This window comes from Sus scrofa, chromosome 12 (genome assembly GCF_000003025.6).
Source record: "Sus scrofa isolate TJ Tabasco breed Duroc chromosome 12, Sscrofa11.1, whole genome shotgun sequence".
NCBI classification, from domain to species: domain Eukaryota; kingdom Metazoa; phylum Chordata; class Mammalia; order Artiodactyla; family Suidae; genus Sus; species Sus scrofa.
This window is the reverse complement of record NC_010454.4, coordinates 58,376,765-58,389,508: the sequence shown is the minus strand read 5'-3', so window position 1 is coordinate 58,389,508 and position 12,744 is coordinate 58,376,765. Positions and strand designations below refer to the sequence as shown.

The window sequence follows — 12,744 nt, the reverse complement described above, 5'->3', positions numbered from 1 at the left end:
GTTGTCTTGGCTGGTGACCCCTGGCTAAATAGGAAGGACCCTGCTCATCCCAAGACATGGCTCTGAGCTCACGGTGCAGGAGCTTCTGCTCTAGGTTTCCTGGAGTAATGAGTAGGCTTTGGGGAAAGCCATATGCTTTTTAAAAAAAATTTTTTTGCACTTGCTTGCAATCGTGCGTCTACTGTGCGGTGTTGGACACCCACATCCACGATGTGAGGCTCATCTGCGGTGAGGGTAGCCCTTGTGCAAAGCCTGAGAGTGGCATCTAAGTACCAGCCAGAGACGGACCTATCAGATGATGGATGTGTTTCTTCCTGATGAGGCGACTGTGAGCATCACAGAATCCTCTGTGGCAGGCAGATGTCCTCATGGTTGGGGGACTTACCGTGGCAGGGAGAGACAGAGGCCCTTCTTCCAGTGTTCCGAACGAGCCCGGGGAGCCATAGTCTGGACACAGAAGCAAGACGATCTTATGTTGCACCCTGGGGCGGTAAAGGGAGACGCGGCGATTATTTCTGTCGGGAGCAGCCGGATTTCCCTCATCTCATCAGGAGAAGAGGGGCCCGTGCTCCCGGGAACCCCCCACCGTCTTTCCCTTTGCAAAGTTGTCTAACAGCAGCAGCTTTCAGACAGTTACTGACACATTCCAAATGAGGAGAGAGGAATTGGGAAAATGCCTGCCTCCAGGGGGCTTACACTCTAATGGAGGGAAACCCATAAGAAGGAGTGAGAATAATGTGTAGGAAAATGGTACAGCATGTTGGACGTGGCCGACGCTGTGGGAGAAAAGCAGAGCGTGGTCGGGGGTCGGGAGCAGGAAAGAGACCCTGCTGGTGGCTGGGAGGCCGGTGGGGGGATGGGGAGCTAGACTTCGATTTTAGAAAAGACACCAGGTCAAACAAACCATGCTACTTCTTTACGCACTCACTACCCAAGTCCAAACTTGGCTTGATTTCCCGCTAATGAAGCACCCAAACCTCAATTTCTTTGTTCTGTCATTTCCTCTCAAATATAAAAGGCAACCGCTCTGGCCATGTCTTAGGTTCCAGTGCTTTGAGACCTCCCGGTGCAAGAATTAAAATTTGTTTCTTTTTAGAGTTCCCGTCGTGGCTCAGTGGTTAGTGAACCCGACTAGCCTCGCTCTGTGGGTTAAGGATCTGACGTTGCCGTGAGCTGTAGTGTAGGTCGCAGATGCGGCTTGGATCCCATGTTGCTGTGGCTGTGGTGTAGGCCGGCATCTGTAGCTCCAGTTCGACCCCTAGCCTGAGAACCTCCATATGCTGCGGGTGTGGCCCTAAAAAGACAAAAAGACCAAAAAAAAAAAAAAAAAAAAAACCCCACCAAAACCCAATTTGTTTCTTTTTATCCTAAAAAAAGAAAGAAAAGAAAAGCCATCATGTCTTACCAGATATGCGTGCAATTCCGATGATTCTACATGTGAGTTAAATGCCATGTATTTACATTTAAAACTGGTATTTCACTGTATAAAGATGAGTGTTCAAATTTATGCTAATAATTTAAAAATTTTAATTTTCTTTAATTAGTACAACATTCAGTAGCCAATCTCACTAAGATGAGGCAAGAGAGACACTCAAGAGAAAAGAAAAAGCACTTTTTTCCTATTTTTTTCTTTTTAGAGCCGCACCTGTGGCACATGGAGGTTCCCAGGCTAGGGGTCGAATCAGGGCGGCAGCCACCCGCCTACGCCACAGCCACACCAGATCCGAGCCGCATCTGCAACACACACCACAGGTCCCGGCACCGTCGGATTCTTAGCCCACTGAGCAAGACCAGGGATCAAACCCACACCCTCATGGAGACAATATTGGGTCCTTAATCCGATGAGCCACGGAAACTCCTCTTCCCGCTTTCTGAACAAAGCCCCCCACCCATTTTCATTCTGTGCAGGGCTCTGACGATTGTGTCGCTGGCCCTGGTAGGAGGCCAGCTGTGGACAGACGTGCCCCCTGCACAGTGGCCCCGAGGAGCCTGGCCCGGAGGCCGGCAGGTCCACGGCCCCCAGAGCTGAAAACCGCCCCTGCTGAAGATGTGAGCTGATGGAAGATGCTGGTGCTTTAGCTGTGTGGCTGGAATCCTGACTGACGGTTTCCAGACGGTCCAGGCCGCCGTCAGGGAAGGGTGATGAGCAGTTCCTTGGCGGGATGAGCCAAGCACCAGCAGGAAGGGCGGTCATTAGCGGCTCTCCTGTGGATACACCGAGGCCCGCTTAAATGTCTGCAGACAAGTCATTCGACTGGGTGTGTTTTGACAATAAACTCAAACCAGACAGAAGTTGGGTGGGGAGGGGCGGGAGAAGGCAGAGGGTGAGGCCGTGGACTCTACAGGGGAAAATAACTATTTTCTTTCATGCTCGATGCCCCAGAGAAGAGCTGCAGAGGGCATGCTTCCTGTGAGTCTGTCTGGGCTGAGGCGAAGCAGCCCCAGGCTGAGCGTCAGGCACTGGGGACCCCAGCCCTGCTCTGTTGCAGACCCCTGGGCCCCCCAGGGCAGCTCCGTCAGCTTTGCATCCTTCTAAGACTTAGCATCCTTCTGAGATTTCTATAACTTCTGTTAGGATCCTTCTAAGAGTTCTACGACCCGGAACTTATCTGTAGGCTTAGGAAGGAATGATTGGAAGGGACCCCTGAGGTTCAGCCATCACCTTCCTGCCTCATCTCAGACCGGAGGGTTGCCAGGGCAACAGTCCTGAGTTTGGGGGTAAATGGGAGAACAGCCCCACTGACCAGTCAGACTGAGGATCTGGGCTCTCCCCCAGCACCAGCAGGAGTGGGCCAGGTCCCCCAGACACCTGCTGTAATTCCTGAAAACCTTAAGCTCATCTCCTTTCGAGCTTGAGCTGTCTGGACTAATTATCTACTTTTAGAAATCCACAGCTTAGCTGGCGCAGTGAGACGTGTTGTTCAGGCGTAAGAAGGTCCGTGGTCGGGGAATCGAAGGCTGTAAATGGATAATTTCCATCACAGTTCCTGACAGGTGGTGCTCACACCCGCCAGCTCTGAACCTCCTTCCCAGGAGATGGCTCACGGGGCCGTCTGTGTCTTTGGTCTTCGCTGAGGACTTCTCTTATGGTGAGCCCAGAGCATCACATCGGCCTGTGTCTCTTGTTTATTTCGGTAGCTGGTATGTTCAAGCAGAGATTTGAACCGTGTGTGCCAGAATCCATCCATCAGACAGAACTAAGGACCGACTATGTCCCAGAAAGACGTTTATGCCACTGAGAAGACGTCTGAGATGGTCTTTGTCTTAAAGCAGCATTTCTCAACCTTCTTTTCCTCATTGATCCCTTAAGGAGAATAATTTAAGATTCTCCCCAACAACAGAAATTAAAGCGTAAGGAGCAAGATAGCATCAGGGGGGCTGGAGGCTTGAAGAACCCCAGATTTTTTTTTTTTTTTGCTTTTTAGGGCTGCACCTGCAGCACATGGAGGTTCCCAGGCTAGGGGTCGAATTGGAGCTGTAGCCATGGCCGACACCACAGCCACAGCCACTCGGGATCTGAGCCACGTCTGTGACCTATATCACAGCTCATGGCAACACAGATGCTTGCCTCCCTGAGCGAGGCCGGGGATTGAACCCGCGTCCTCATGGATACTAGTTTCCACTGGGCCACAGCGGGACCTCCGAAGCACAGATCTTTGTGTGACCTAAGTTTTTTTTCATACTTCCAGGAGCCCGTTTTCCTCCTCTTGGGGGGCGATGTGGTCCCCACCGAGAAAGTGGGTCCTCAAGGACCCATTGGTGGGATCGGCTGGGAGAGAGAAGATGAGGAGGGAGGAACAGCTAATGAAAGGCCCACGTGCCTCTGGTCCCAGCTGCCTCCCCTGTCAAATGGTCCGGGATGGCTCCTTCCCGTGGTGTTACGTGAGGATTAAGTTAGACGATATTTCCATATAATACAGGTAATCGCTAAGTTATATAAAAATTAAATGTTTGTGTAATAAAATGCCATCTCCATGAATGATTTTAGGGCTGTTCTAGACATGAGACGATGCAAGAAACTGGGCTCATGACGTCTCCGGAAAACATCTCCCTCTCTGAAGACCTGTTCCGCCAGTTTTCCTGGAGCACAGAGCGCCTCCTCCTGAGCTCCCCCCCAGCTCCTTTCAGGGGTGTCGAAGGCCCGCGGCTGCTGTGGCTCGTGACTTCATCCCTGCAGATGGCACGCGTTTGAGTTGGCCCGTCTTAGGTGTGAAGGGAGAAAGGGGCAGCTGAGGGCCCTCCGCCAGGCCTCGTCTGCGTTTTGAAGGGTAACTGGGAGGTTATCAGACAGAAGAGGGGAAGGAGCCCAGGCGGACAGAATCACGTGAGCACAAGAGCAGGGCACATGCAGCCACGCGGCTTCTGCAGGAAGGCTGCAGGGGAGAGGTTTTCTTCCGACCAGCACATGGGAGAGGAGGCGATGGCCAGGTATTGTCACCCAGCCGTTGCCTCAGAGTTGCAGCGTCTTTGTTCACCCCCGAGGCTAAGTGGAAAGATCCATTTCTCAATGAGAGTTGTGGGAGCCAGGGAACCCAGGTCCCGGGGGCAGGAGAAGCCTGGAAGCCCCCCTCCCTGCTGTCACTCCTTTTCTCAGACCCACCCGCACCCCACTCCCTACAGCTGCCCCTCAGATGACAACAGCTTGGCTTCTCTCTTACACAGGAAGAGAAACCCTCTCCTGGCATCTTTAAAGATTTCCAAACAGTGGCGAGGTCTTGGCTGCCCATTTCCTGCTCTGTCAGGTCACACGCTTCGCCCTGCGTGGGGCTTGGCCGTCGCTGACCGCAGCAGTGGTCTCGGCCAGACGGCCGCGACGTGTTCTCCGAGATCATAGCTGTTTTGCCTGCCAAGGTACTTAGCTTTAGTATTTACAGCGTTAAGGAGATTATCGTCTAGGTGCCAATGTCAGGCAGACACCGGAGCCACCCAATCAGATTCCTTGGCATGGGGGAGACTTCTTAAAAAGATGATGCTGGGCTCAAAAGGCCCCAAATCTGACATTTTCCCTCTCTATTCAAAGATGTCCACACACGCGCATCATCTGTACGTGGAGAGACGATGTCCCAGATGGAAGTCTGGGCTTCAGCAGCCACCCACCACCTCTGTGTGGACTCTGAAAAATAACAAAGGTACTTCACAGTTTGTTCTGTTTGGTTGGGTTTTGTAGGGGTTTTGGTGTCATGAAAAAGAAGCGAGGGCCAAGGTCCTAGAAGGGAACCACTTAGCTCCTTGCTTCTCTGCTCAAAAAGGTGGATTCGAAGGAAAAGACGTCTCTCCCTTGAGCTAATCCCCCTCCCTGGAGCTAATCCCCCTCCCCTGAGCTAATCCTTCCATCCAGGGAGAGAAAGATGAACCACACTGGTCCAGCTGTCAAGAAACTTGCCGTGTCTTCAGAGAGAAATTCAGCGCAAACAAAGGCACCAAGCTGTCCTCCTGCCCCGAGGAAGGCAGGAGCAGCAGGTGGAGGCCACTAGAAATGCAGAGTCTCAGGCCCAGCCCCCTCCCCTGACCCAGCACCTGCCTAGTCACCGGGTCACCAGGTGACTTGTAAGGATGTCACAGCTTGAGAAACGTCCTGTGCTTTCAGAGCAACAGGCCCTGCTCCCCAAGGCATGTGGGCTGCATGGAGGAAGAAGGGGTTCAGAGCAGATTCTGTGAAAACAAGCCACCGGCGCTGACCAAAGCTCAGTGTAGACCAAGTAAAGAGAAGAGAGACTAGTGGACAAGATGGTGCAACTACTGGGTAGGATTGTGGACCTAAGAGAGAATTCTGGAACCAAAGCAAAATCATCCAGATCCCAGTTCCAGAACTCTGCAAACATGTGATATTGGACAGAAATCTCAGGTTTTCTGAGTAAAATGAAGATAATGAGATCTTGGTGGTCTTTTTTGAGATGAGACCCCCTCAACCGGAGAAATAGAGCAAACAGGTCGATCCCATTCTCTGTTTCTTAAGCATTTATTGAGCACCAACTATATGCCCGACCTAAGTCCTGAACGCTTTCCCGGATGTCACCTTGACGGAACTTCCTGCCAAGGAGCAAACCGCATCCCCATGCCCCTCAGTTCTCCCGGCAGGTTCATTTTTGCCCCTCCCCCTCTGTGCTCATGCATTCATTCCTGCCTTCAGCACCTCCAGGCTCTGGTCTGGGTTTGTGACGCGTGCACAGGGGATTAAAACCCTGTCATCGTGTGTGAGAGGGACACAGGTGCCGCAGGGTCACTGACACATTGTCAGGCGAGAACTGAGACAGGGAGGGTGACGACCAGCTGTGGGGTCCCCGGCTCAAGCATCTGCCATAAACTATGGCAGAGAGAATGGAACTCTCTCTCCTTCTCCGGACCAGCCTGGGAAGCGGAACTAAGAGTGTATATTTATAAAAAATATACATATTATGTAAGCTACATAAGGTTGAATATATATATATGTGTATATTTAATACAAGTATAGTAATATATTAAATATACATATATTTATATTAAAGATAGACGTATTATTATTTATTATGTATAATATATTATTGAATATATATATATACAAAGTTTGAAAACAGCTTTTCTGGATGGCTTAGCTCCTCGGATTCCTTACAGCAGCTCTTCCTCTTCCCTCTGTGTCTTTTTCCCAGGAGGCTTGGCTGAGCTCTGTGTTAGGATGGAGAGGTTGGTTGGTTGGTAACGTGGGATGAGGTCATTTTTCTAAGGTTGCGAAAACGTCGCCAGGTCAGGATGTCCCCTTGTCAAACGCACTCTTCAGGGTCGGCTCTGAAGCCTTCAGGGGCGACTCCTTCAGAGTGGGAGAAGGCGAGGGTACAGATGGAGACAGAGGAAAGGACTCCGCAGGGCTAAGGCTGGGTCTGTCCTTGCCAGGGCTGTGGCTGCAGAGAAGCTGAGCGCAGGTGCCCGGGGAACCACAGGTGACAGGCTTTCTGGCCCTGAAGTGTGGGAGCAACTGGTGGAGCCGAACTGCACAGGTATGAAAACAGGTGAGGGAGACAGGAGCATTCACTCGGGGAACAGCAAAGGGCTGATGCTAAAAACACGTCTGCAGAGACAGGATAGGATTCGGAATTCCATCCCGCTGCTCGGGCTTAACTCCCAATGCCACTGCCTGCTGGCTGTGTGGCCTTCCTTAGGCAAGTGACGCGGTTCCGAACCCACACCACAACACAAAGGGCTTGCCCCAACCTTGCGCTAAGATACTTGCCCAGACATCAGCCTGGCTTCTGCTTGCAGGTGGCTGTGTCCCTAAAGGCGACCCAGGCCCCGGTGGTGAATCTTTGCTCAAGCAAAAGCTGCTGCCGAACAAAGAATGTGCTTTGTCCCAGCCCAGCCTGGCCAGCCCGGTCCTGCAGTTCTCCGCTAGAATTCCCCACTTCTGCATCTTTCCGTTTCACTTGCACTGCCAGTCTCTTTGTCCAGTTCTCCTTGTCACCTCTTCACGTGCTTGCTTCCTAGTCGTTCTCGCTGAAAAGGCCCCGGTCAACCTTGTCGCACTTGGAATTGAGCCCAGTTTATACACTGGAGTCTTTCTCTCCTGCTGCCATCATCTGGGTGACAGCTGTCTTGCCACTTCCAACAAGTGTCTGGTGCTGGTTTGTTTCTTTGTTTGGACAGAGTTGACATGGCTGCATGCGTTCCCTCGTCTGAAAAGCGGAGCTCTTAGAGCACGGGCATCATATGGAGAAATAAATTCAAACACCATGTGGATGATGGTACCTGGACATGGTCTCGACGTTCCTTGAGACCCATTAACCGAACATGTCATCGTACTTGTTATTACAGCCGTGTGGATTTTTAAAGCGTTCTCGGTGATGCTGCTGCTCATCCAACCTCGAGGACCAAGGCTCCAAGATGAAGCTCCATTCTCAGCCTTTCCCCTCTTCCTGTGATGATGGCCAAACTGCCCCAAAACTATCCGTCTCAAGTCCCTATCAGTGAAACAATAAGAGATGCCTTCTTGTTAAAATCAGAGCCCAGGGATGTCAAGGGCTCAGGAAAAGATGAGACTCAGCCATGCGTTTTACCAGCGCCCAGGCCTCCTTCCTATCACGGCCACTGCTCAGCGTTTGGCCTCAAGAGGGTGGACAGAAAAAGAAGAGCCCCGTGTCCTGTCGCCAGATGTGGGTTGAGGTGGCTCTTGTGCCACATAGCCTGGTGATTTTTGTTGGTGTTTGTATCTGGAGGTCCTTTTGATAGTTTGTGCAGACCAAAAGTTTGCATCTGAAATGGCCTCTGATCACACAGCTGCTGTTCCCTCCCAGAGTCTGGTACACTCATCCCTCTGATGGTCAAGGATGCAGGGAAGGATGCTGAAGACAGCTGGTGCCTGGGGCTCCAGTGGAAGAGGGAGATAGGAAACCAAAGGTTCCCATGGCAAAGCTGGTTGGCATCAAACAGGGCGTGGCAGGGGACAGCCCTCTGAGATTGAAGTGCCAGTCTCTAGTTGAGATATGTCACCAAATCTTTGGGGACTTGAAACCCTCCACGGCAACATGCTCCATGAAACACGCCAGACACCGAAGGGCAAATAGCGTCAAAGCCGTGACATCCTCACATGCTATCCCACTTAGAGGAGGGACCAAGAGTAGTCCAGTTCCCAGACAGGAAGTGGGTACAGGTTACCAGGGGCTGGGGGAGGGGAAGAGGGCGGTCCTGTCAGTCAGGTACAGAGCCTCCGTTCAGCATGATTGAAAAGTTCAGGAGACGTTTGCTCCGTAAAGTGAAAGTCCTTTGCTTTCCCCGCGGATCACATTTGGAAATGGAATTCTCAAGCCCAAAGGTATCAGCGGTCCAGGAGAGAAGCATCTTTGCAAGGCTCGTTTTCATTAACAGTTTCAGCAGAAGGGGGTCTGGTTTTTAGAGGGAGGGAGCGGGAGCTCTCTGGCATCTGAGCGCCCTTTCCGACCGCGAGAGTCACGGTGAGGTGTTCAGACGCTTCCACCTCCGGGTAACAGGTGGATGGTGGTTCCCGTGCAGTGGAGCCCCTGTGCCCTTTCCGGGTCCTGTGACTGGGAGCCAAAGACACCACCGTGCAGGGAGCACAGGTTATTCTCTGCAGCAGAGGCGGCTCTGGCCAACATCAGGAGGAACGCGCAAGGTAAGGGGCCGCGCACCAGCCGCCCCGCGCCAGCCACTAGCTCTGCACTGCGGGTGCTGCGCTGAGTCTCCAGTTTTGCCCAGCCAGCTCCCGGAGGCACCCACTGCACTTCTATCCCACCCTTCCCTTAGCTGCCTGGAGTGTGACAGAAGTGACCTGACATGTTTAAACAGGGCTTTGGAAAAGCCTTGGGGACAACCCCAGGAAAGACACCAGAGGCACTCCGCAACCAGGGGACCGGCTTAGCAGAAGTGAGCGGCTCTCGGCAGCGACGTTCCGGAGGCTGCATCCGCAGAGCCTGGGACACTCAGCAAGTCCCTGCCTTTGCAGCTTCGGCTCTTGCCCTCTTCCTAGTTCTGGCGGGACTGGCATCCTCCACTTGAAAGCAGAAGACCCGCAGGTGCGTGAGGGCTGCGCTTCCCATCGCTGGGGTTGAATCTTTGTGGCCGCCGCCTCCTAAGTCCTTTGGAAATGGAATCGTCGAGTCCAAAGGTGTCTGCGTTTAGAAAGCTTTTGATGTCTGTTGCCAAATTCCCGTCCAGAAGAGTACCAATTTACCACTTTACCCTCCTCCTGGCAGGCTATGAAAGGGACCTCTCCCTCAAGCCTAGCTAACACCAGCGATTATCATTCTTCTGAGTTTTTGCCAGTGTGATGCGTTTCACGTCGCAGGCATGGCATTGCTGTTTTAATTTGCGCTTTTAAAAATGACTTAGGAAGTTAATATTTTTTCCATAATACTTGTCAATTTGCCAGTTCGAATCCCCGTGCTGTTTTATTTCCCTGTGTGTGTGTTGGTTTTCCGTTACTGATTTATAAAGACATCTTTTTATAAATCATTTTATCATTTCTTTTTTTCTGCCGTTATGGTTAGAAAAACTCTTTCCAACTTGTCCTTTTCTTTATAACTTTTAATTGTTTTAACTTTGTATGTTGTGGAATATACTGCTAATTATCGATGTTGATTAAAAAAAAATAGTGTTTTTGAATCCCCCATCTTTCCCAAATTAAGATGAACTGAGCACTTCTCTCTGCTCACTGGCTGGTTTTCATGATGAAATCCGAAGATTTAGGCCCAGAAGACGTTATTTTGATATGAAACATCTCTTATTTGACGAGTAATTTTTGACACCTGCCTTAGCGTTTATGAACAAACATATATGTCAAAGAGCACAGAGCCTGGCCCTTAGTAAGCTCTAAATACATGTTGGCTCTAAAATGATTATTTTGGCAAATATTTTGATTGCTTTGGTTATCTGTTTCAATGCTCACCACCACTTCTCTTGTACAGAATTTCCCGGCCTTGAGTCCTTAATTTTGTTCCACCGTTCACATAATTTTCAAGTCATATTTTTCAAGAAATATACCCTGGCACCATATTACATCTTTGGACAGTGATCTTTCTATTGCCTGCATATATCAAGAAAAAATGGCAGCGTTTATCATTGTTTAATCACAATTCTTTCCCCTCAGACTGCTTTTTTTGATTTCTTTTTTTTTTTTGATATTTGACATAATACAGAAGAAATAGGAAACCCACTAGATTTCTAATACTTTGTGGCCAAAGAATTGTGTTTGCCCAATTTTTATTGGCTATTGATATAATTTTCTCAGTCTTTGAAAGGAAAAGTTTCACTGTGGTATTTCTAGGTGTTGGACTTCCTTTTGCATTTGTGTCCAAGAGAATGTGGTATAGTTTTCCAACCTACAGAGCTTGCGTGGAAAAACAAAAATAAAATGTAAACAAAATATTTTACGTATGCACATTGAATTACTCATTCTATTGAGCTTGTTTCATTCGTCAGGAATATATTTGACCCTTATGACCTGGTCTCTGCTGTCTGTCTTCACTGCGTACTCCTGGTTGCTTGCACTGAGTTCATTACACCAGGGTTTGGGCGGGGAGGTGATGCTGTCACTTCCTTGATGTGACTCCAGCTCTACAGCAGCCATGTGGATTTTAATTCTGCAGCTGAACTTCTGGGTTCCTGGCCCTTTTCCCTTACTCCAATCATCTGCCTTTCTATTTCATCTTGTCTTATGGCTTTTTTTTTTTTTGTCTTTTTTATTTTTTAGGGCTCCACCTGTGGCATATGGAGGTTCCTAGGCTAGGAGTCCAATCGGAGCTACACCCCAGCCACAGCAACGCCAGATCTGAGCTGAGTCTGCAATCTACACCACAGCTCATGGCAGCGCTGGATCCTTAACCCACCGAGGGAGGCTGGGGATGGAACTCGCAACTTCATGATTCCTAGTCGGATTTGTTTCTGCTGCGCCATGACAGGAGCTCCCATCTTATCGCTTTTGAAACTTGTCTCCTTAGGCTCCTTCCTTCCTGTTTGAGGAGAGGCTAATCTTATATTCTCTTAAGGATATCAAATATTGACAAGGAACTTTTTTCCTGGATCCTGGGGAAGGTTATCTTCAGAGGTCAGCTCTTCTGAGACTTGGGCAGGAGGAGGTCTAGCTCTATAAGTGGATTGACTGGGTTCCTTGTAGGTCTCGTCCCTTTTCCAAAGCATCTTAATGAGCAGCCTCCTGCCTAATGCTTACCCCAGAAGACATCCATGGGGCCAACTCTGTGATGGGGGCGGGCAGATCGCTTCCTCTTCTCTGTAATACACATGCTCTGCCTCATACGCCGAATCCAGGGAGTGTATGAAAAATCCTAGCTTCCGGCATTCATTATTAACAGGTGTGTTGTCTGCTCACCTATTTTCTCACGTACACCCATGCCTTGCTGAAGAGTCTGACACCTCTGAAGATGCATTTGGGCACTGTCAACCGGCTCTTTGTACCTGCTGATTATTTAAAGGGAATCGTTGTCTCTTTCAAGATGTAAGAATATAGGATAAGAAACGGTGAACCTGAGCTTGGGAGCTATCTGACCTCACCATGACTCAGTTTCCTCTTTGGCAAAATGATCATAGAACCTTCCAGAGTACCATGAAGAGAGGGACTACAGACAGAAGCCTGTCGTAAGCATCAATAAATATTAGTTACTGTAAGTGGACATGAGGGATCAATAAATATTAGTTATTGTAAGTGGACATGAGGGATCCTTGTTGGGGTGATAAAAATAGGCTAAAACGGGGTTTATGGACGTGGCTGCACAATGGATAGTATACACATGGTATAGTGTAGGTTGAGTGAATTGTACATTTGAAATGGGTGAATTTTATGATACATGAAATACACCTCAAGACCGCTGGGTTTTGGGGGTTTTTTTGGTTTGTTTTCGGCCATGCCCATGGCATGTGGAAGTTCTCAGGCCAGGGATCAAACCTTGCTACAGCAGTGACAATGCCAGGTCCTTAACGGCTAGGCCACCAGGGAACTCCAATACCACAGTTTGTGAAATAAATATTTGTTGCCATTGCATGTCAACACAGCCAGTAAGCTGACTTTGTGTGCTAATTTTCTAAGATTTTACATTTCGCCCCAAGCCTTCTGAGCCCCTTTGATCCATCTCTCTTACATGCTTTGATAGTGAAAGAACTGGGGATCTGAAAACAAGGTTTAGATGGTTCCTCGTGTGCCCCAATTTTCCTGCTTCTCATGCTGTCTCTGCCGCTCTTAGACATTTGGTTTCACCCCTAACTACTCAGTGTTGGGGGGGTCAGCAGGCCTGGATTCCCTCTGGGCTC

General features: G+C 49.8%; 1 protein-coding gene across 1 annotated transcript in view; it reads right to left on the bottom strand.

Annotated features, from left to right (window-relative positions):
* LOC102160183 overlaps positions 1 to 12,744 on the bottom strand; it is a 159,401-nt gene that overhangs the window by 54,045 nt on the left and 92,612 nt on the right. Inside the window, exon 5 of the mRNA XM_021066318.1 lies at positions 386 to 482. Within this exon, the coding sequence (XP_020921977.1) occupies positions 386 to 482 (97 nt within the window). The remainder of the gene's footprint in view (positions 1 to 385; positions 483 to 12,744) is intronic.